General features: G+C 41.9%; 1 protein-coding gene and 1 long non-coding RNA gene across 2 annotated transcripts in view; both read left to right on the top strand.

Annotated features, from left to right (window-relative positions):
* The window catches only part of LOC112441521 (aldo-keto reductase family 1 member C4-like), a 40,235-nt gene continuing 15,131 nt past the window's right edge, over window positions 1–25,104 (top strand). The window contains exon 1 of the mRNA XM_059892960.1: window positions 1–97. Within this exon, the coding sequence (XP_059748943.1) occupies window positions 41–97 (57 nt within the window). The 5' untranslated portion in view covers window positions 1–40. The remainder of the gene's footprint in view (window positions 98–25,104) is intronic.
* Window positions 783–23,780, top strand: LOC100847956 (uncharacterized). Its single transcript, XR_003037805.2, has 3 exons — window positions 783–971; window positions 21,314–21,453; window positions 23,402–23,780. It is a non-coding gene; the product is annotated as an uncharacterized lncRNA (long non-coding RNA).

Raw genomic sequence — 25,104 nt, forward strand, 5'->3', positions numbered from 1 at the left:
GTTGTTACCTTTTTCAGGATTGCATTCTTGTCAGGACTGAATGCTCTTATTATTAAGCAATGAAGAAGAAACAGGATTTTTTTATCATGAAAAAAAGGTAAAAAAAGCAAATTTTCTTTCAATTTGAAGTTTTACTTTCTTATTAAGGGTTAACATTTCAAAAAATGTTCATTAATCATTCTTTTGAATTGTTATAAAAACAGAAACTGATTTACAGACTTAGAGAACTATCTTATGATTACCAGGTGGAAAGTGTGGTGAGGGGGAAGAGGTAGTCAGGGATTTTGGGATTGACATGTACACTCTGCTATATTTTAAAAGGGTAACAAACAAGATCCTCTTGCATAGCACAGGCAACTCTGTTCAATGTTATGTGGCAGCCTGGATGGGAAGGGAGTTTGCAGGAGAATGGACACATGCCTATGTATGGCTGAGTCCCTCCACTGTTCACCTGAAGTTATCACATTGTTAATTGGCTATGCTCCATTATAAAATAAAAATTTAACTAAATAAAAGTTGTGTGTGTGTGTGTGTGTGTAGTATAGTGTGAGATAACTGTTTCAAATAATGTTTGGTCAAGAAGAGGCTTCATCACTGGAAAAATAAGAAAGTAACTGGTATGCTGAGCTTTCTAGTCTAACACATGGTTAATAATTGCTGGACATTGTCTTGTAATAATTTGCAGTAATGTAAATGTATCTAGAATTTATATATCTACTCGTTAAACATGAGTTTAAATTTTGCAAGAAATTAATGATCTTTATTATTACATAATAATTTACTCTAGTAGAAGTACACGCTACCTGGCTTCAATTCTGTTCTGACTCAGTGGGCACTGCCTTAACATTGCTTCTCCTACAGCTTGTTTCCTAATAGTCTGTCATTGCAGTTGGGGTGTTACCTTCCTGTTATTGATGACCCAAGAAGGCAGAAGAAAAAGAAAGCAGCTCCTGTAGTTTGTGGAGCAACAGGTAATGGATGCAAATGCCAGTGTCTGGTACTTAATGACCATCACTTCTTTCCTGTATGTTCTCTTAGTTCAGTTCAGTTCAGTTCAGTCACTCAGTCAAGTCCAACTCTTTGCAACCCCAAGAATCTTAGCACACCAGACCTCCCTGTCCATCACCAACTCCCGGAGTTCACCGAAACTCATGTGCATAGAGTCGGTGATGCCATCCAGCCATCTTATCCTCGGTCATCTCCTTCTCCTCCTGCCTCCAATCCCTCCCAGCATCAGGGTCTTTTCCAGTGAGTCAACTCTTCACATGAGGTGCCCAAAGTACTGGAGTTTCAGCTTCAGCATCAGTCCTTCCAATGAACACACAGGGCTGATCTCCTTTAGGATGGACTGGTTGGATCTCCTTGCAGTCCAAAGGACTCTCAAGAGTCTTCTCCAACACCACAGTTCAAAAGCATCAATTCTTCGGCGCTCAGCTTTCTTCACAGTCCAACTGTCACAACCATACATGACCACTGGAAAAACCTTAGCCTTGACTAGACGGACCTTTGTTGGCAAAGTAATATCTCTGCTTTTCAATATGCTATCTAGGTTGGTCATAACTTTCCTTCCAAGGAGTAAGCGTCTTTTAATTTCATGGCTGCAATCACCATTTGCAGTGATTTTGGAGCCCCCAAAAATAAAGTCTGACACTGTTTCCACTGTTTCCCCATCTATTTCCCATGAAGTGATGAGACCAGATGCCATGATCTTAGTTTTCTGAATGTTGAGCTTTAAGCCAACTTTTTCACTCTCCTCTTTCACTTTGTGCACTTAAGAAGGTAACAGTAAGTGGATTGGGGTTGAGGATTCAAAAAAGAATAGACAGACTATGAATGGAAACCAACATGGGTTGTCAAGTCATTGAGTTTTGATGACTCTGGAGGGCTCCCTTGGTTTTTCTAATCAGTCTAGAAACATTCCTTGTGACAAGGGAGAAAGCCTTCAGTCTTCACTCTGGATCATGGTCTGATATCATTCAGTCACCTACAGATTACTCTGGGATCTTCTCCAGTTTCCATCTCTTTCCTAGCTTGGCAGAAGAGGTAAAACTCGGCTGTCTAGAACACTGACTGTCAGCCTCTTTGGTTTGAGGTTGATTGTAATGGGAGTGGTTTCCCTAAATATTTCATCAGTTCAAGAAATATTTCCTCCTTTCAAGAAGACATGACCCGGAGAAACATGAGCTACAAGGTCCTGACGATGAGGTGATGGGAAAATGACAGGAGAGAACTGCTTTGCACCTATGGGGTATCTGCTTGTAGGGTAAGGGAGTTAGAGAAGGTGAAGTTCAGAAAAAATGAGACTGGCACTTTACTGGCACCTTTAATGAGGTGAGAAGGGGCAGCAGTCAGATTAGTGAGCTGCTGCACTACCCAAGAAAAGAGTAAGTATATATATGCATATATGTGGAAAGCTACTGTCTTAAGGAATTTGATTTAGGTCATACCTGAATGGTCTAGTGGTTTTCCCCACTTTCTTCAATTTAAGTCTGAATTTGGCAATAAGGAGTTCATGATCTGAGCCACAGTCAGCTCCCGGTCTTGTTTTTGCTGACTGTATAGAGCTTCTCCATCTTTGATGCAAAGAATATAATCAATCTGATTCTGGTGTTGACCATCTGGTGATGTCCATGTGTAGATTCTTCTTTTGTGTTGTTGGAAGAGAGTGTATGTTATGACCAGTGCATTCTCTTGGCAAAATCACTCCCATGGAAAAGAAATGCAAAAAAGCAAAATGGTTGTCTGAGGAGGTCTTACAAATAGCTGCGAAAAGAAGAGAAATGAAAGCAAAGGAGAAAAGGAAAGATATAAGCATCTGAATGCAGAGTTCCAAAGAATAGCAAGGAGACATAAGAAAGCCTTCCTCAGTGATCAGTGCAAAGAAATAGAGGAAAACAACAGAATGGGAAAGACTAGAGATCTCTTCAAGAAAATTAGAGATACCAAGGGAACATTTCATGCAAAGATGGGCTTGATAAAGGACAGAAATGGTAGGGACCTAACAGAAGCAGAAGATATTAAGAAGAGGTGGCAAGAATACACAGAAGAACTGTACAAAAAAGATCTTCACGACCCAGATAATCACGATGGTGTGATCACTGACCTAGAGCCAGACATCCTGGAACGTGAAGTCATGTGGGCCTTAGACAGCATCACTACAAACAAAGCTACTGGAGGTGATGGAATTCCAGTTGAGCTCTTTCAAATCCTGAAAGATGATGCTGTGAAAGTGCTGCACTCAATATGCCAGCAAATCTGGAAAACTCAGCAGTGGCCACAGGACTGGAAAAGGTCAGTTTTCATTCCAATCCCAAAGAAAGGCAATGACAAAGAATGCTCAAACTACCGCACAATTGCACTCATCTCACACGCTAGTAAAGTAATGCTCAAAATTCTCCAAGCCAGGCTTTAGCAGTACATGAACCGTGAACTTCCTGATGTTCAAGCTGGTTTTAGAAAAGGCAGAGGAACCAGAGATCAAATTGCCAACATCTGCTGGATCATGGAAAAAGCAAGAGAGTCCCAGAAAAACATCTATTTCTGCTTTATTGACTATCCCAAAACCTTTGACTGTGTGGATCAAGATAAACTGTGGAAAATTCTGAAAGAGATAGGAATACCAGACCACCTGACCTGTCTCTTGAGAAACCTATATGCAGGTCAGGAAGCAACAGTTAGAACTGGACATGGAACAACAGACTGGTTCTAAATAGGAAAAGGAGTATGTCAAGGCTGTATATTGTCACCCTGTTTATTTAACTTATATGCAGAGTACGTCATGAGAAACGCTGGGCTGGAAGAAGCACAAGCTGGAATCAAGATTGCCGGGAGAAATATCAATAAACTCAGATATGCAAGTGATACCACCCTTATGGCAGAAAGTGAAGAGGAACTAAAAAGCCTCTTGCTGAAAGTGAAAGAGGAGAGTGAAAAAGTTGGCTTAAAGCTCAACATTCAGAAACTAAGATCATGGCATCTGGCCCCATCACTTCATGGGAAATAGATGGGGAAACAGTGGAAATGGTGTCAGACTTTATTTTTGGGAGCCCCAAAATCACTGCAAATGGTGATTGCAGCCATGAAATTAAAAGACGCTTACTCCTTGGAAGGAAAGTTATGACCAACCTAGATAGTATATTGAAAAGCAGAGATATTACTTTGCCAACAAAGGTCCGTCTAGTCAAGGCTATGGTTTTTCCTGTGGTCATGTATGGTTGTGACAGTTGGACTGTGAAGAAAGCTGAGCGCCGAAGAATTGATGCTTTTGAACTGTGGTATTGGTGAAGATTCTTGAGAGTCCTTTGGACTGCAATTAGATCCAATCAGTCCATCCTAAAGGAGATCAGCCCTGTGTGTTCATTGGAAGGACGGATGCTGAAGCTAAAACTTCAGTACTTTGGCCACCTCATGCGAATAGTTGACTTATTGGAAAAGACCCTGATGCTGAGAGGGATTGGGGCCAGGAGGAGAAGGAGACGACAGAGAATGAGATGGCTGGATGGCATCACCGACTTGATGCACATGAGTTTGAGTGAACTCCGGGAGTTGGTGATGGACAGGGAGGTCTGGTGTGCTGTGATTCATGGGTTCCAAAAGAGTCGGACATGACTGAGGGACTGGACTGAACTGAACTGATCTGTCTGTAAGGGGGCCTGTTCTTCTCCAAGGTTGTTCGGAGTCGTTATCTCTTAAATGGCTGGGCAAGGTATTCTGGAGATCTCCCAGAGGCTGGATGGGCTGGGAGCTGGGCAAAATCAACCTTAATGTCCATTTTTTTCCCTTCGGGTGAGAGAGTTCTTTGTTTTGCATAGAATGGTGGGGAGGACCTGGAGGGGAGTTTTAACTCCAGGCTGTTTTGAGCCATGTAATTTTCCTTCATTTCAGACCCTAAGGAATATATACAAAAAGAGAAAAAGAGGTATGCGTTGCTAATGCTCAGGGCTTCTCGGTGCTGATGAATGAGGGTCAGGGGTTCATGGTCTGAGAGGAACGAAGTTTAATGCCTGTAGTGTTGATTTTCTATTCTAGCCGTCAGGGTCTCCAGCAAAAGAACAGTCTTGACTTGGTTTTGGGAAATGGCTCAGATTTGGTCTTGGAGGAATCCCTGGAAAAGATTAAACAAACAAGGTTCAAAGGTGAGTAGGAGGATGATAAAAATGAATGGTCCGAGAAGACGTAAAACCCAAGGCATCCAGTTCCAATCTGTTAACCATAACTGCCAGGAGTTGCTTAATCTCTGGCGGATTCATGAGGCTCGATCTGGCAGGTTTTTTGTAGCTCCTTGGGCAATAAAGGACTGGTTGGCATAGAAACAGCAGGATTCCTCTGGGAAAAGGCACAGACCTCCCTTCTCTATAGTGATTAGATCTAATCTCCTTCTATTTTGTAAAACTATGGACACCAAGGAATCAAGTTTATTTTGGATAGTTATTAGGCCTTGAGCTATTTCCTGGAGGCTGTCTGATAGGTCTTTAGATAGTGTCTGATAGTTTTGGATGGAGGTGGTTAAGCCAGCGGTTCCTCTTCCAATTCCAGCCGCTATTCCTATTCCTACTAAGAGGGGATTGAAATGAATGGCTCGTTTTATTCGCTTGTGGATGAGAGGAATAGGCAAGGGCTGATCACTGGGGGCTATTAAAATGTTTGGACTGGAGTATACCAGGGTGCAGGTCCCAGTCCAGTTAGTAGGTAGAGAGAGGTATGTAGACGTCCCACACAGGAAAAATAGGCCAGGTGTCGTAAGACAATAGCTGAAGTCCATGGTGAAGAAGAGTCGGGGTTGGGGGGAGGAGGGGTTGATCATTCGTTCAAGGACGCTCATAGACCCAGCTAAGGTGGCCCCAACAATGGGAGAAGTGGAGGAATATGTTGAGGGAAACCACCCTGAAAAGGTTAAAGAGTGTCCTGTAGGACCAGAAACATTATATATAGCCTTTCCAGTGGCAAAAAGGTGGAGGTATGGTTGCACATGGAGTTAGGGTTTGTGTCCATGGGTTGGTTCTATGAACCCTTTCAGGAATTTCTGAATATACAAAAAGGAGCTGGTTGTAACAGTGTTACTCTTTGGGCAATAGGGCCTCCTATTGGACATTTTTCATTGAAGGAGGAAAGTTTGGTGAGTAAAGATTTAAGAGTATGTCTGAATTTTGGATTTTGTCACTAGTGTGAAGATGTTTAAGATATGAGACAAATAAAGGCTCTCCACGGTATGAGTGGTGTAGGGACATGTTACCTGTGGTCCAGTTGAGGATGGATGTGGGGAGGGATGAATCTCACAGAGGAATTACGGATAAACATATCCAGCACTCTTTAGCCAATTGTGGGTTAGAAGCATTGAGAAGCTGCTGCTGTTGCTAAGTCGCTTCAGTCGTGTCCGACTCTGTGTGACCCCATAGGTGGCAGCCCACAAGGCTCCCCCGTCCCTGGGATTCCCCAGGCAAGAACACTGGAGTGGGTTGCCATTTACTTCTCCAATGCATGGAAGTGAAAAGTGAAAGTGAAGTTGCTCAGTCATGTCTGACTCTTAGCGACCACATGGACTGCAGCCTACCAGGCTCCTCCATCCATGGGATTTGCCAGGCAAGAGTACTGCTGTGGGGTGCCGTTGCCTTTTCCAGCATTGAGAAGGGTATGGGTTAAATTAAGGGTCTGGAATATATAGCTGAGGTTAGGATTTTGAAGGAGTTCGTGGGTCAGAGGAAGAAGGGAGGATAAGAAGATATTAAACAACATTTGGGGAAGTGAGTATAAGATAGATTACTATGGAAAAGAATTGGATTTTGAAGAGGTAAAAGTTATAAAACATTTCCTGTAGCCGCAGGGTGGAAATGTAATCTTCAATGTGTTCAAGCATGGATCCTTGAGGATTCAAGACCCAGATGCCTGTCAGAAGTTGTTCCAGGAATAATTGAAGCCGTGAAACCGACAGGCCCATCCACCGCCAGTTGAGGCCTGTGGAAGCTATGAGAACTTTAGAGTTGAAGGGCCTGTGTGAGAAACTTGATAAGTATTAGTCTGACAACCATTTTCATCATTGGGCTGGTTAACCTTTTTTAACCAGGTGATAACCCAAGGGGTGATTTCTTTTAATTTTGTAGAGGTAGGGGTCAGCAAAATTACCTTGTAGGGTCCTTGCCATTTTGGGGTTAGATCTGAGTAAGACTGAACTATCATATAGACTTTGTCTCCTGTTTGAAGGGATGGGTACGGAAGATTGGGTTGTGGTCGAGGGAGTAAGTTATCCACATATTGCCAAAGGGCATCTCGTATATGGGCAAGTTAAGGAAAAGGAAGGTGGGAAAGCAGTTTGGGACTGTCCTGGGAGGAGGAAAGACCCAAAGGTATTATGGGCCTCCCATACATGGCCTCGAATGGACTGATATTTAAGAGTTTTTTTGGTAAGGCCCGGATCTTTAGAGGACTAAAGTGAGGAGTTTAGTCTAGTCTTGATGAAGATCGATTGTTAATTTGGTCAGAGTTTTTTTTTAGGACTCGGTTGGCTCTCTCAACCTTACCAGAAGACCAGGGATGATAAGGAATGTGAAACCTCCAAGGAACTTGAAGGGCTCGTGCAATATTTTGGGTGATTTGGGATGTGAACTTGGGCCCGTTGTCAGACTGAAGGGAAGAAGGCATTTCAAACCTGGGAAGGATTTCAATAAGAATAAGCTGAGCCATAGTAGGGGCTCATTTGTTAGTAGATAGGAAAGTTTCAATCCATCAAGAAAATGTATATATGAAGACTAGAAAAAATTTAACCCTTTTTACAAGTGGCATGTGGGTGAAATCTACCTGCCAGTCTTGTGCGGGAAGATGTCCACAATTTAGTGGGTGGGGAAAGGAGGAGGGCGAATGTTAGAATTAGGATTTGTCTGCTGACAAATGGTACAAGTTTGGGTCAGATTAATTAAATAAGTCACATCATCCTTAGTTAACTCAATAAAGTTCTGAAGGAAAGTCTTAAGTAGTTTTGTAGAGGGGTGGAAAAGGGAATGCAAATATGAAAGTAATGTGCGGATGTTAGGCTCGTCAATATGGGGCATAGTAAAGACAGGACTAACAGAGGCAGCCGGCCGCTTTGTTTGGTGATCTGCTATATTGTTATAAAAGGAAATAGGACTATGTCACTGATGTCCCTGGCAATATATTACAGCAGCTTGTTTTGGGAGCTGAGACGCATGGAGGAGTTCAGAAATAAAAGGAGGATTGAGAATAGGTGTGCCCTTCTGAGTGAGGAAAAGTAATGTGTTATAGACATATTGAAGTCAGGGTAAATGTTTATCTTTTGGTCTTTGGCTAGGGTCAAATCTTGTGTAAGAGCTACCATTTCAGCCTGTTGTGAGGACGTGTGAGCTGGGAGTGTGGCTGACTTGATGAGGCGAGAAGGGGTAACTTTGTCGGGCTGTCCCTGGACTATAGCGTGAAGTGAAGTGAGTGAAGTCGCTCAGTTGTGTCCGACACTTTGTGACCCCATGGACTGTAGCCTACCAGGTTCCTCCATCCATGGGATTTTCCAGGCAAGAACACTGAAGTGGGTTGCCATTTCCTTCTCCAATGCATGAAAGTGAAAAGTGAAAGTGAAGTCGCTCAGTCGTGTCCAACTCTTAGCGACCCCATGGACTGCAGCCTACCAGGCTCCTCTGCCCATGGGATTTGCCAGGCAAGAGTACTGGAGTGGGGTGCCATTGCCTTCTCTGCTCCCGAATTATAGGCAGACGCTTTACCATCTGAGCCACCAGGGAAGCTCGGGCTATAGCGTATCCAGCCCCAAAAGGGGCTTGTTTCTGGGCACTGCCATCTATGAACCAGGATGGGATTGTGGGGTCAGTAAGGGGCTGATCAGTTATATGTCCAAATGGATTAAGTGTTATATCTAAGGTCTGAACACAGTCATGAGATAGGTGTTCTGCTTCTGGATCTGGTGTAGGGAGTAAGCTAGCAGGATTGAGAGATTTAAAAGGCATAAAAGAAAGGAATGGGTCTAGGAGGTGTGTGTGGAGGATTTGTAGTGGAGCAGGGAGCAGAGAAAGGAAAGCCCGATGAGAGAATAAATCTTTGAAGGAATGAGGAGAGCATATATTTAGAGGAGACTTTCAGGTTAGTTTTTGGGCTTCAGGTATAAAGAGGGTGGTTGCAGCTAAGGTCTGGAGACAAGGTGGCCATCTGAGCATGATGAGATCAAGTTGTTTAAATAAGTAAGCTAGAGGCCCCCATATGTCTCCCCTTTTTTGGCACAGAATCCCTAAGGCATGTCCTTGTAGAGAATGTACAAAAAGGAAAAAAGGCTTCGTGTTATCAGGTAAGTAAAGAGAAGGGGCCTGTAGTAAATGTTTGATAAGAGTCTGAATTAGGGTGTGGAGAGAGGTGGGGGCCAATAGGGTTCATCTAAGTTTTCTCAAGTAGCTTGGTAGAGAGGTTTTGTGTGGAGGGCAAATATTGGGACACATATTTGGAAGAAGTTTAAGAGACCTAATAGAGGAAGAAGTTCTCTTGGTTTGGGGCCTGGGGGTCTGTGTCAAGGCTTGAAGTCTCTGAGCTGGGATTATTTTGGATGTGGGCGTGAGAAGTAATCTCATGTAATGACAGTGCTGGAAGCAATTTGTGCTTTGGAGAGTGAGGCTCTGTAGCCCAGTTGCCTAGGGCATTTAATACCTTTGCAGTGTGGACTAGGCGGTTAGGCGAGAGGAACTACATAACAATAAATCGTCTACATACTGGAGTAAGGCAGTAGAGCCTAGGTCTAAAGTTTGTAGGTCCTTTTGAAGGCCTCACCGAAAAAATGAGGGACATCTCTAAACCCTCGTGGTAAAACAGGCCAAGTTAATTGTTCAGATTGATATGTGTCTGGATCCATCCAGGTGAAGGCAAATAGGGGCTGTGAGGAGTGGTGTTGAAGCATAGTAAAGAAAGCATCTTTGAGGTCTAATACCATGAAATAGAGTGTGTCAGGGGGAATATGTGAGAGCAGGGTGTAGGGGTTAGTGACCACGGAGTATATGAGTATAATGGCCTCTGATCTTGTGAAGATCTTGAACTAGACGTCAGGAGTGGGGTCCCTTTTTGACTGCCAGCATAGGAGTATTATGAGGAGGACAGATAGACCGTAAAAGGCCAGCTTTGAGCAGTCGGGAGATTATTGGTATAAGTCTTTGTTGGGATTCTGTGGTCAGGGTATATTGAGTTTGGGTTATTACTTGAGAGGGATTTTTAAGGAAGACCTATATGGCAGAATGGTGTCGGGCTACCGACAGGGCTTCAGTGTCCCAGACCTGAGGATCTATCGGGGGAAGGTCAGGGGGCAGGTTTTGGGAGTGAGGGCTGGCCAGGGGTTTGGGTGCCATTTGGATGCTAAGAATTGATATGGGATCTAAGAATGGGAGGTTTATAACAGTTTGTAGCTTAGCCAGAAGATCATGTCCCATCAATGCCATTAGGCATTGAAGAACTACTTTATAAGAATGTGTTAGTGTTGTTTTGTCAAAGGAACAAAGGAGAGGAGGGGTTATTTTGGGATAAAAAAGGATGCCTGAGACCCCCTTTGATGGCAACTTGTGAAAGTTGGAGAGGGCCCTTAAAGGAGGTTAAAAGTGAAAAGGCCTCTCCAGCGTCTATTAGGAATGAGACTTTGTGTCCGCCCACTGTGCCAGTTACCAGAAGCTCCGAATCCATCTGTATGGGGTGGACTTGGGGTCTGGAGCTTGGGCTCCATCACTGGAATAACTCAGGCACAATTGGATCATCTCTCACTTCATCTGAGTAACCATGGTCTGGGGTGCCAGGGCCTGCCTGAGTCTCTCTCCTGGCCCATTGTTGTTGGACCTGGGGTGAACCCTGAGATTGGTGGGTAGTGTCTGAGGACAATCTATTTTCCAGTGGCCCCATTGTTTATAGGTGGGGCAGGGTTTGGTGGGTGGCTGGGGATTTGGGCAAGACTTAGCCCAGTGTCTCGTTTGGTTATATCTAAAGTAGGGGCCTGGAGGGTTAGGTCCCATACGGGTGGGCCAAGGTTGATGGCCAAAGGGGTTGAATTTTTTTCTTGGATAGCTGCAGCAAATAAAGCATATTTGGCCTTTCTTTCCTTTTTCTTTTTTTGCTTCTTCCTCCCTCTAGTTGAAAACTTTAAAGGCTATTTCTAGGAGATCTCACTGAGGGATTTCAGGGCCTTCCTCTAACTGGCCTAGTTTTCGGCAAATATTGGGGGCTGACTGGCTTATGAACTGGACGTGTAAGTACAGAAGTCCGGCGGGGGTGGAAATATCTAGATTAGTGTATTTGTGGACTGCCTCAATAAGCCGTGAAAGAAAAAGGGCAGGATTTTGGTCTTTTTCGTGAGTCACTTCCCTAATTTTATCGTAGTTAACATGAATGTGAGAGCTTTTTAGCATTCCTTCTAGTAAACAGGTGATCATATGATGCAGGTACTGGATGCTGGCATCGCCTGCTTTTTATATCCACCCTGGCTCAGTTAAAGGGACTGCATCATCACCCACCGGATTAGTCCTGTCTTGGTTATGGAGCTGATCAGCATGAGTCCAAGCTGCCTGCCATATGCATTTCTTTTCATCAGGGGTTAAAATGGCATTTAAGATGTAATAAAGATCATTCCAGGTTAAATGATATGCTTGTGTAAGGCAGAGGAATTCTTTTTTGTATCTAGTAGGATTTTCTGAAAAGGATCCCAATTTTTCCTCAGTTTGGCTCATATCAGAAATTGAGAAAGGCACATGAACCCGTGTAGGGCCCTCTGGTCCCGCTATCTCTCTGAGGAGAAGCATGTGTTTGCTTCGGGTCCTGGCCAATGGAGGGTGGATGGAAATCTCTTTTGGGGTTTCAGAGTCATCACTTCCTGTTTTGGAGGAGGAAGGGCTAGAGGATGGGGTCTCATCTCTGGAAGCTTTCTCTCTGGGCAGTAGGGAGGAGGCTCATCTGCCGGGTCAAAATCGGGGGCTGGTGGTTTAGGGGGCCTTTGTGGGGCTTTAGATTTGGATTCTCTTGTAATGGAGGAGGAGAGAGAGCAGAGGAGGATTTGATAGGTAGAACAGTCCTTGCAGAGAGAAGGATGGCTTCTAAGGTCCCAGAAGGCTTGAATATAGGGGACCTCTGACCATTTGCCATTCCATTAGAGGAAGTTAGTGAGATCTGATAAAATATTGAAATCGAAAGTCCCGAACTCAGGCCAGCAGTTTTGGTTATCCAGTTTGTATTGAGGCCAAGTTTGAGTTCAAAGTGACTCGAGTTTAAGAACCTTGAGATCGGTCAAGAATAGAGGTTTGGGGTTTCATTTTATGCAGGTCACGGGAGAGTGGAATGGATTGGCTTGACCCCATAGCAAATGGCTAGCGACTGTCTAGTCAAGAGAAAAGATCATCATGTAATCTTTTGACCAGGCAGAGATAGAGAGGCTCTGAAGGAAGGAGGGGCGTCCCCCACGTACCTCCCCAGAGGGCCTTTTGGCCAGAGGGTTCTCCAGGAACCCAGAAAGGATGATAGTCTATGGCACCCTAGAGTACCGTCCGAGCTTACCTGGGCTACTGGGTCAGGCGAGAATTCGTGGTGGATGGAGGGAGGTCGAATGGCAAAAGGCCTCTGTCCTGGTGTTAGTCAGTCTCGCGGAAAAGAAAGTGCAGAGAAAAGAGGGAGAGAGAGAGGGGCAGGGGGAGAGACCAATATTCCTCGGGTTACATGGAAAACCAATAAAGCCCTTACACAGGACTTATACCGCTCATGAAGGCACAGGATGTCCTCTCGAGGAGGTCTTGAAAGTCTGGGCGGGAAAGTGGGCAGGCTTCCACACTCCAAAGAGCTGGCCATGGAGAATGAGAAGGACACAACCTCCGTGGTTTCTGCGCCAAAAAATGTAGGGTAAGGGAGTTAGAGAATGTGAGATTCAGAAAAAGAACGAGACTGGCACTTTACAGGAACAGATCACCTTTAATGAGGCAAGAAGGGGCAGCAGTCAGATTAGTGAGCTGCTGCACTAACCCAAGAAAAGAGTAAGTATATATAGGCATATATGTGGAAAGCTACTGTCTTAAGGGGGCCTGTTCTTCTCCAGGAGAAGGCAATGGCACCCCACTCCAGTACTTTTGCTAATGTTCTTCTCCAAGGTTGTTCAGAGTAGTTATCTCTTTTTTTTTTTTTTTTCCCGGAGTAGTTATCTCTTAAATGACTGGGCAAGGAATTCTGGAGATCGGCCAGAGGCTAGACGGGCTGGGAGCTGGGCACAATCAACCTTAATGTCCATTTTTTTTCCCTTCAGGTGAGAGAGTTCTTTGTTTTGCATAGAATGGTGGGGAGGACCTGGAGGTAGTTTTAACTCCAGGCTATTTTCAGCCCTGTAGCTTTCCTTCACAGCTGAGTGCTGGATGAGAAACACTGCACCCGGGTTTTGCCTTACACTCTTGTTACTGCTTGGAAACTTATCTTGAGTAGAAAATACATTATCATTTGTAGGAATAAGCTGCAATCTTACAGGGCAAGGTCTCAGTTCTTGATCCTTGTTACTGTATTTTAATGGAAATATAACTTCAGTGCTTGGACTTAAGAGGGGCTAGTGGACAAGTCTCTATACTGGAAGCCAGAAAGTTTTCTGTGCATTGTGACTTTAGAGTGTGCAGTTGTATGACCAGGGACTGGTCCTTAATTTTTGAGTCTCACTTTTATCCTCTGGAAATATAGAAAGAAATATTCATGGACACTTTACCAAAGAAGATACTCAGCTGGAAAATATGCAAATGAAAAATATTCAATGTCATTTGTCATTTGGACTTGCAAACTAAAAAAAAAAAAAAACAAACTATTAGGTTCTCCTACATACCTATTAGAATGGCTAGACTCAAAGCAGTGACAACATTTAATGCTGCAATAAAATCTCTCCTTCATGAGTCCTAGGAATGCAAAATGGTACTGTTCTTTTTGGTCAATAGTTTGGGGTTTCTTACAAAACTAAACATCCTCTTAGTAAGAGATCCAGCGATTGTGCTTTTGGATATTTACACAAAGAAGCTGAAAACTTATGTCCACACAAAATCTTGCACATGAATGGTTATGCTAGTTTTAATAATTGCCGTTTAGTCACTAAGTTGTGTCCAACTCTTTGCGACTCCTTGACTGTAGTCCACCAGGCTCCCCTGTCCACAGGATTTCCCAGGTAAGAATACTTGGTGGATTGCCACTTCTTTCTCTAGGGAATCTTCCTGACCCAGGGACTGAACCTGAGTCCTGCTTGGCAGGCGAATTTTTTACCAATGTGATAAATATAGATATTCATTGGATACAGAGACATAATTTTATCCATCAGTGGAATCTTATTCAGTGATAAGAAATAAACTATCAGGATATGGAAAGCCACAGAGCAAAATTAAATGCATATTTCTATGTGAAAAAAAGCAAACTTAAAAAGCTACATACTATATATATGATTTTGACTGTATGACATTCTAGAAAAAGCAAAATATAAAGATAGTAAAAGATCAATGTTGCCAGGGATTTAGAAGAGGAAAGAAAGGAAAATATGGATACTGGAGCACACTGAATGTTCAGGGTGGTGAAACTATTCTATATTGTGTATACAGTAATGGTGGATTCTTATGTCAATATGCATTTTTTAGTATGCATAGAGCTGCTGTACAACTAAAAGTTTGAATTGTTTTGCACTCTATGGCCCTTGCTTAATAGTAAAGTATCAATATTAGCTCATCAGTTTTAACAAATGTTGCACAGCAACGCAAAATGCTAATAACAGAGCAAAGTGTGGCGGGGAGGAGAGGAGGGATTTCCCTGTCAATCCAACAACTACTCTAAAAAGAGTCTAGTGTTAAGATAAACAATGTAGGGTCCAATTTTTATTCCTTCGAATAGTTTGAAAGTGAAAGTGTTAGTTGCTCAGGGGTCCGACTCTTTGCCACCCCACGAACTGTTGCCCTCCCGACTCCTCTGTCCATGGGATTCTCCAGGTAAGGATACTGGAGTGGGTTGCCATTCCCTTCTCCAGGGAATTTTCTGACCTAGGGATCAAACCCAGGTCTCCTGCATTGCAGACAGATTTTTTACTGTCTGAGCCACCAGGGAAGCCCTAAACAGAGAGCAGAGCGCACTTTTGATCCATCACCTTCTGCGTTATGGGCCCAGCACACCTCTGCTATACCACTCTGCTGAACCCTCTAACAGTTTATTTCTTTTAACTTTTTAAAGAACTTTTTTGAGGATCTGCTAAGAGTCAGATTTTGTGATTATCTCCTGACACCACTGTTAAAGAATTTGATACTCAAATTGTCAGTGTTTCTAATAGTTTTCAGGTCTATGAAGGTGAGCTAGAATGGCAAATAGGCTATTTTGTGATCATCACCTATGTCTTAGCAAAACAGGTTAGCAGACTTCCAGGTGATCCACATGAAACTGTGTGGAATAGTTTTGAATAAACTAGTTTTCAAAGGGGTATTTCCCTCCTAAGGAGAGTGGAATTTGACTTCAAAGGACCTTCCATGTCTGTGAACTGACTTGCCTACCTCTACAAATTCAGTGCAGTTCTCCTCATCTAGAATAGAAGGGATCGGCTACCCACTCCAGTATTCTTGGGCTTCCCTTGTGGCTCAGCTGGTAAAGAATCCACCTGGAGTGTGGGAGACCTGGGTTTGATCCCTGGCTTGGGAAGATCCCCTGGTGAAAGGAAAGGCTACCCACTCCAGAATTCTGGCCTGGAGAATTCCATGGACTATGCAGTCCATGGGGTCACAAAGAGTTGGACATGATTGAGCAACTTTCATTTTCTTCATCTAGTCATTTTTTGCCTACACAGCAGTTGGAGGTGCCAGATTCTTTCATAACTCACACAGCAAAGTAACTACTTCAATCCATGCTGACCTATAGTACCACAAAGATAAAGAACAGATATTCACTGGACTATAGCAAGGTTCAGAGATAACGTCTAAGATGGCACAGCCGCTGAATGTCACCCATGCCCGAGGCAGACTGAAAGAAGAGCACTGTGGTTGTAGAACTCAGCCAGCTGGGGCAAAATTACTAGTTCGATAATAATTTCTATATTTTATTCTTTGGAATCAAAGTCACCAAAAATAGTCTTTTGCCAACCCTTGTTGGCAACCCATGGGTCCTTACCCATGGAAATTGCAGTGCCAAACACTATGCATTTGAAAAACCATGGGATTCATTCAAAAATTCAGCTAAGATTCTCCCAGCAAAAGGTCATAGTAATATTGGCCTGTTTGGAATTGATGTTACAAAACCTGGCATTCAGACTGAATATCCTGAAGCTTAACCTAAGATCTGGAACCACAAGAGTTACCATCAAACCCCATGACAAGCAGTCACAGGGTTGTTTCTCAAATTAAAAATAATGGATGCAAATGAGGAAATCTAATACTTCTCCTTTCGATATTTATGCTATAATAAAGTATTTTTATTTATTTATTTGGCTGCACCCCATGGCAGCATGTGAGATCTTAGTTTCTGGACCAGGGATCAAACCAGCACCTCCTACATTGGAGTCTTAACCAGTGGACTCCCAGGGAAGTCTCTATAGTAAAGTGTTTTTTTCAAAAACCTATTTTGATATAAGTCTTCAACTTCCTGATTATGTCTGTCATTATCTACTCCAAGTTTTGCCTTTTGTTTCCAGTAGAGGAAGTCCTTTTGACATTTTATGTAATGCAGGAAAAGTTAATGAAACTTGATGAACTTCCTCAACTTTTGTTTGTTTGAGAAAAATCCTTATTTTGCCTTTATATCTGAATTATAATTTTGCTGGGTAGGGTATTCTTGGCTGACCTCTTTTATCTTTCAGTATCTTGAAAATGATATTTCCATCCTTCTCCCCTCCTCCATGCCTATTAAGTTTCTGTTGAGAAATCTGCTGATAGTCTAATGGAGGTTCCTTGGAAGGGGTCATCTGTTGTTCCCTGGCAGCCTTTAAAATTCTTTCTTTGCCATTGACTTTTGAAAGTGCTTTCAAAATGTGTTTTGGAGAAAGTCTTTTTGCAAATATAATGAGGGTCAAGTCACTGATTCTTCCATTTATTTTCCCAGTCTTGGTGAATCCAGTAGCCCTATATCCCCACCTACCACACACAGCACATTGTTGAAAATGCAGAGGAAAGAGAGAAAAAACAATGTGTGAAGGCTTTTCAGAGGACTTGCTCCTCTTAGTAGTCGGGGGTGAAAAGTTAACCAATGAAGCAACGTTTTCCTCATTGTTTATTCGCTTTATTCATAGCATAATATCTGTAGGTTTCCTTTCCTTTTTTTTTTAAAGTTTTGTCTGTGCTGTGTCTTCTTTGCTGCTAGGGCTTTTCTCTAGTTGCATCAGGTGGGGGCCGCTCTCTAGTCGTGGCGCCTGGGCTTCTCATTGTGGCGACTTCTCTTGCTGCAGAGCATGGGCTTTAGGACACGTGGTCTTTAGTAGTTGTGGCTCCCGGACACTAAAACACAGGCTCAGTAGTTGTGGTCCTCAGGCTTTGTTGCTCCATGGCATGTGGAATCTTCGCAGATCGGGGATTGAATTCATGTCTCCTGTATTGGCAGGCAGATTCTTTACCACTGAGCCACTAGGGAAGCCCAGTATCCATAGTTTTAACTCTGGAAATGATAGCCTGATTGTATCCATATTAGAATAGTCAGTACTCTCGAGTAAAATATAGTGTCTGGATAAATTCTCCTTTTCCAGATCAGACTCAGGCCTGTTCCTGAAAGACAGGTTCATGGCAGTTCTCACAGTCTGAGAAGGGCTGGTTTTGCCATGTGCAACACCATAGATGTTTTTATTTACTCTCTCAAATATTTAAAACTGTGCTTGACTATTTCCTCTTTGATTGTTATACATTGTTTGCTGTATGACTTTAATTGTACTTAGAAGAGAGTCTTAAAAACAGTGTACTGCCAATCAGCACCCGCGTGTAAGTTTGCACACAAAAGTCAAGGGCAGCTGGGCACATAAATGCCTTCCCAGTGTCCACTGGGCAACTGTCTTAGCTTTTATTTTCCCAAAAGGTAAAAGATTTGGTTCTACCTTACCAAACTTTTTCATGTTCAAGTTTGAATATATCCTAGATATTCACTTAGAGGTAAATACCAACATCTTGACATGAAGAAAGTAATATTCTCTCATGTCATGGATTCTCCCTTTCTCAGTGTGAAACTATCTCCAATAATTCACCTGTGGACTATAGTGTGCATAACTTTCAGTCTTTTTAAAAAAATTTATTGGGGTATCTTCTCTTTGGTCGCTCAGTCATGTCTGACTCTTTTTGACCCCACAAACTCTAGCTCACAAGGCACCTCTATTCATGGAATTGGGGTATAGTTGATGTAAAATGTGTTAGTTTCAGGTGATCCACTGATCTCTTCAAGAAAATTAGAGATACCAAGGGAACATTTCATGCAAAGAGGAGCTCAATAAAGGACAGAAATGGTATAGACCTAACAGAAAAAGGAGATATTAAGAAGAGGAGGTGGCAAGAATATGCAGAAGAACTATACAAAAAAGATCTTCATGATCCAGATACCCATTATGGTGTGATCACTCACCTAGAGCCAGACATCCTGGAATGTGAAGTCAAGTGGGCCTTAGGAAGCATCATTAAGAACAAAGCTAGTGGAGGTGATGGACTTCCAGTTGAGCTATTTCAAATCCTAGAAGATGATGCTGTGAAAGTGCTGCACTCAATATGCCAGCAAATTTGGAAAACTCAAATTTTGTTGTTTGGAAAACAGCAAAGTGGCCACAGGACTGGAAAAGGTCAGTTTTCATTCCAATCCCAAAGAAAGGCAATGCCAAAGAATGTTCACCCTACCGTATAATTGCACTCATCTCACATGCTAGCAAAGTAATGCTCAAAATTCTCCAAGCCAGGCTTCAGCAGTACATGAACCATAAACGTCCAGATGTTCAAGTTGGATTTAGAAAAGGCAGAAGAACCAGAGATCAAATTGCCAACATCCGTTGGATCATTGAAAAAGCAAGAGAGTTCCAGAAAAACATCTATTTCTGCTTTATTGACTATGCCAAAGCCTTTGACTGTGTGGATCACAACGAACTATGGAAAATTCTTAAAGAGATGGGAATACTAGACCACCTGACCTGCCTCTTGAGAAATCTGTAAGCAGGTCAAGAAGCAAAGTTAGAACTGGACATGGAACAACAGACTAGTTCCAAATAGGGAAAGGAGTATGTCAAGGCTGTATATTGTCACCCTGCTTATTTAACTTATACGTAGAGTACATCATGAGAAACACTGGGCTGGATGAACACAAGCTGGGATCAAGATTTCTGGGGGACATATCAACAATCTCAGATATGAAGATGATACCACCCTTACGACAGAAAGAGAAGAAAAACTAAAGAGCCTCTTGATGAAAGTGAAAGAGGAGAGTGAAAAAGTTGGCTTAAAGCTCAACATTCAGAAAACTAAGATTATGGCATCTAGTCCCACCACTTCATGGCAAATAGATGGGGAAACAGTGACAGACTTTATATGGGGGGGGGGCCTCCAAAGTCACTGCAGATGGTGACTGCAGCCATGAAATTAAAAGACACTTGCTCCTTAGAAGAAAAGTTATGACCAACCTAGACAGCATATTAAAAGGCAGAGACATTACTTTGCCAACAAAGGTCTGTCTAGTCAAGGTTATGGTTTTTCCAGTAGTCATGTATGGACATGAGAGTTGGACTATAAAAAAAGCTGAGCACTGAAGAATTGATGCCTTTGAACTGTGGTGTTGAAGACTCCTGAGAGTCCCTTGGACTGCAAGGAGGTCCAACCAGTCCATCCTAAAGGAAATCAGTCTTGAATATTCATTGTAAGGAACGATGCTAAAGCTGAAACTCCAATACTTTGGCCACCTGATGCAAAGAACTGACTCATTTGAAAAGACCCTGATGCTGGGAAAGATTGAAGGTGGGAGAAGAAGGGGACAACAGAGGATGAGATGTTTGGATGGTATCACCGACTCAATGGACATGAGTTTGAGTAAACTCCAGGAGTTGGTGATGCACAGGGAAGCCTGGCATGCTGTAGTCCATGGGTTCAGAAAGAGTTGGACACGACTGAGTGACTGAACTGAACTGAACTTGAACAACACAGTTTTGAAACACGTGGGGCCAAGTGGCTTTTTTTTTTCCCCCCAGTAAATATGTACCACACTGGTAAGCCCAGGTTGGTTGGAGCTACAGAGGCAGAACTGAAGAGGAGACTTGAAAGTTAAATGTGGGTTTTCAACTGTGCTTGGGTTAGCACCCCTAATCCCTGCATTGTTGGAGGGTCAACTGTATATATATATATATATATGGAGTATTTATCTCCTATCTGATCAATGACAAAAGTCTCTAGTATATTCCAGTAAACTTCTTTTTTTGCTAGAATCTCTTGTGTTTGTGGATATATTTGCATCCTCCAAGATGTTTTTACTTTAGTCAAGTTTGAACTAACATCCTTGTATTATCTAATTTTAATGAGATGATGTTAGTACTTTGCAACACAAAAATTAGTGGTTTTTTAAAAAATTAACTTTATTACTATCTTACCAGATTTTAAAGTAAAACAATACTTTGAAAGATCAGCCAACAAGGGTTTTAGCATGTAAATTGTTTCTTATTCCTGCAGGAAATGGAGTGGGCTGACCTCAGTGGTGCTGACCAGACAATTTCGACCTGGCTAATCAAAATTACATTTTTGATGAAGCCATTTATCCAAAGAAGACAAACAAATGGCAAATAGGTATTAAAAACATGGTCAGCATCATTATTCATCAGGAAAATCCAAATCAAAACTATAAGATACTGTCATACTTGTCAGAATGGCTATTATTTAAAAAGACTGATAGACACAATAAGTGTTGGAGAGAAGGTGGAGAAATCAGAAGCCTTGTACACTGTTAACAGGAATGCAAATAATGCAGCTACTATGAAAAATAGTATGAATGCTCCTCAAAAAATTGAATATAGATTTGCCATATTCAGCAATCCTTGCTGTTCAGTTGCTAAGTTGTGTCCAACTCTTTGCAACGCCATGGACTGCAGCATGCCAGGCTTCCCTATCTTTCGTTATCTCCTGGGGTTGCTCAAACTCATGTCCATTGAGATCCAACCATCTCATCCTCAGTCACCCCCTTCTCCTCTTACTGTCAGTCTTTTCCAGCCTCAAGGTCTTTTCCAATGAGTCAGTTCTTCGCATCAGGTGGCTTCAGCTTCAGCTTCAGCATTAGTCCTTCCAATGAATATTCAGGATTGATTTCCTTTAGGATGGACTGCAATCCTACTTCTGTGTTTCAAAAAACTTGTACTATTTTCTTCCCTTTGCAGATTTCTCTTAATAAAGAGGAAAATCACAGTTTGTCTAGCCAGAAAAGTGAGAGAAGATGAATCAAGTGAAACTTTTTTCTTTAAAGATGAATGATGGATGCTTCATGCCTTGGTAGGGACTGGGCACCTCTGCTCCTCAGGTAATCAGAATGGTGTTAGAGATGGAGGAGTAGCAGACTCGGGTCCTGATCAGAACCAGTCACTGAGTAAATTTGGGAAATCCAGAGGGGCCACCCTTTCTTAATTTATATTATGCTTCTCTCCAGGGTAGGTTATTTGGTGCATTAAGTCAGTGCTTTTCGAATTTTCAGGGGTGCCATTTCACAACAGATTAGAGTCAATGGCTTCCCTGGTGTCCCAGAAAATAAAGAGTCTGCCTGCAATGTAGGAGACACCGGTTCGATCCCAGGATAGGGAAGATCCCCTGGAGAAGGAAATGGCAACCCACTCCAGTATTCTTGACTAGAGAATTCCATGGACAGAGGAGCCTGGTGGGCTATAGTTCATGGAGTTGCAAAGAGTCAGATATGATTGAGTGCCTAACACTTTCAGAATCAATGAAATCCAGCTGTCCTGATTGGTGGTTTAGTCACTTAGTCGTGTCTAACTCTTGCAAACCCATGGACTTGTTACGTGCCAGGCTCCTCTGTTCATGGGTTTCCCAGGCAGGAATACTGGAGTGGGTTGTCATTTCCTTCTTCACAGGATGTTTCCAATCCAGGAATAGAACCCAGGTCTCTTGCATTGCAGGTGGATTCTTTATGGACTGAACTACGAGGGAAGCCTATTTATCATGTATCAGAGACCTTGATGCAAATTTGCTTGTCATGCATTTTCTCTGAAATTTCTAACATCCAAGTTGTCCCCTCCCATGTACCTCTAATCATAGAGCATCCAGAGAAATCTTGGGGATAAAAGGACCTATAGAAAGAGATTAATCTTTCATCTCAGAGGGAATTTTTGTGGTCTGAGGTGGAGATAGTCCCTTAGAGGTCAGGCTATGAATACTGAGCTGTGGGAAGAAGCATGTGGCACTTGAAAATTCTCTCTCTGTTTGGAAGACTGAACTTCACGTTTGATGCCCCAGCAGGAGAGTCATTTGGTGTATGATGTTGAAGTCTGATGCAAGGACACTGGCAGGAACTATTGCTTTATTTTGACTTGGCTTTTTCATCTGTGAACAATCAGTTCATCTTCATGGGACTAGTTAACTCATCAGGAGTTGCAAGTTATATATATATATATATATACATATATATATATATATATATATATATATATATATATATATATACACCCAAGAGACATTTTACTACTGAGTGAAGTAACAGGGGTAATGGAGAGGTGAAAATTATAGATAATTTTGGAAGACCAGCCTGGTGGACCAGCAAACGAGTAGACAGCTAAGAAGAATAACAGTTTTGAAGAAGAAAATGTTAGCTAAGGATGAACTTAGTAGCCAAAAAAGAAATTAATAATAAGAAATTTTTAAGGTGAAAAAAAGTGCTTTTTGGTTTTTTGTGTTTTCTTTTTTACATTTTAAGTTCTTCCTCAAATGTTGTTTGAAGTGTTTCTCCAAGTTTACTTAGGTAAATCACTAATTTATTCCATCTGAAGTTATGTCCTCATTGCACTGATAATTTTTTGCACTGGATATCTGGGTTGAAACCAGTTAATGATCTCTTACAAAGAGAATTAATTTAGAAAGGTAACTCTATATATTATGTAAATCTATACATCATGTAGATAGTGGAAGTCCAGAAATAGAGGGTTAATGATCTGATGTTCTGAGACCAGTTCATGAACTCAAAGTTTCTATCATAATTATCTTTTCCCAACATTGGTTGCATGAAATGAGCCATGGTGGGAGTACTTCCACCATAGAAATTGGCTAAAGCTATAAATCAGGACTCCTCTTCTTCAGACTCAGTTGTTAAATATTTACCATGAAATAAAAGTCAACATGATGCTTTGTCCCCACTAGCTCTTAACTCCTTAGAGTGATGGCTTCTATTGAACAGCTCTGCTTGTGGAATTGGTCCTCTGTTCCTGATTTAAGTAGATCTTTATCTTGTTATGCTTTCCTAGGTTGTTAAGAGTGAGGTAGAAAAAGCCGTCATGAGAGCAATTGATGTTGGCTACTGCCATATTAACTCAGCATATATTTACCAAAATGAAGAAGAAATTGGGAGGGCCATCCAGATGAAGCTTGCAGATGGTACCGTGAAGCAGGGTGATTTATTCTACACTACAAAGGTGCTGTGTGCAGCTACTTGTGTATCTGTGGGAAGCTCACTCTTTGAGGAATCATTTTCCTGGCAAATTCCTCTTCTCACTGGTTTAATTCCTGTTCATTCTTAGACCTTGAACTATGAGAAGGCTGATTTGGAACAGATGGATAGCAATGTGAATTCTGTGGTCAGATTTCCTGTCTTTGAATCCAAGTTCTGTCACTTACTTACCTTGGACAAACTACTTAAATTCTATCCCTTAGTTTCCCAAGCTGTAAAATAAATAAAATAATATTTACCTTACAGGATTTTTTGAGTATTATTAATACGTCAAAAACACATGTAAAGCTTTAAAAATATTTAATGCATTTTAAATGCTTATAATACTAGCTGCTATTATTGTCATAAGGTTTAAAACTCAAAGTGGATTTATCTTTTCCAACTCTATTATACTCATATTTTGATGTACATCTTTTTTAGCTGTAGTGTGAAAGAGAACAATTTATCAGAAAAGTTGGGTTATGGAAACTACAATCAAATTTTAGCTTTTTAATATCCCATATATTTGACTTTATGAAATTTCTTAACCAAAAAAAAAAAGTCTTTGGACCTCTTTAAATCTTAGTCTTTTTATCTCGGCCTAGTACTTTGGCCACCTCATGCGATGAGTTGACTCATTGGAAAAGACTCTGTTGCTGGGAGGGATTGGGGGCAGGAGCAGAAGGGGACAACAGAGGATGAGATGGCTGGATGGCATCACTGACTCGATGGACGTGAGTCTGAGTGAACTCCAGGAGTTGGTGACGGACAGGGAGGCCTGGCATGCTGTGATTCATGGGGTCTCAAAGAGTCGGACACAACTGAGTGACTGAACTGAATGGATATCAGATCAGATCAGATCAGATCAGTCGCTCAGTCGTACAACTCCTGTACTATGGAACGGATATAGCATTGTCAATAAACATTTGTTTCTCTTTCCTATAAGATAGGAAAAATAATACCATGGAACTCATATGAGGGTAACATTCATGTTTATAAAAGCATTTCTAATGTATTTTTTTAAACTCTCAACCATTTTAACTCATATAATTTATATCCATTGATGCCATATCTAAAACAAAAGAACTTAATATTTGAATCGGATTAGAAAGGGAACCTGAGAGGAATTTTTCCCATCATGTTCCTTGAACTGACTACTAGAAAAAAAAGCATTTGAATTGCAGGTAATGCAGCCCAAGAGGAGGGAGATGGTGTTAGTGGTAGTGAACCCATCCTGGTCTATGAATGGATATTCTTTCCTTCCAGCTCCAGAGGTATCCCTACATCACTAACCCTCTTAACTCTCATCTTCCATCCTCTTTTCATGGGATCCTTTTGTTTCTTTATCCTTAGTAATTTTGATAGATTTTCCTTAGATTATTACACTTAAAATGAAGTGACTATAACACCCTCTACCCCCAAATTCCTAAGAGACCTAACTTTCTTTGGCAAATCTAATCATTGAATACAGCCGAGATCACAATCATTTGATGTCCTTGTTTAAAATGCAGTTTCCTTGGA

Source organism: Bos taurus, chromosome 13, assembly GCF_002263795.3.
Source record: "Bos taurus isolate L1 Dominette 01449 registration number 42190680 breed Hereford chromosome 13, ARS-UCD2.0, whole genome shotgun sequence".
In the NCBI taxonomy this organism is placed as follows: domain Eukaryota; kingdom Metazoa; phylum Chordata; class Mammalia; order Artiodactyla; family Bovidae; genus Bos; species Bos taurus.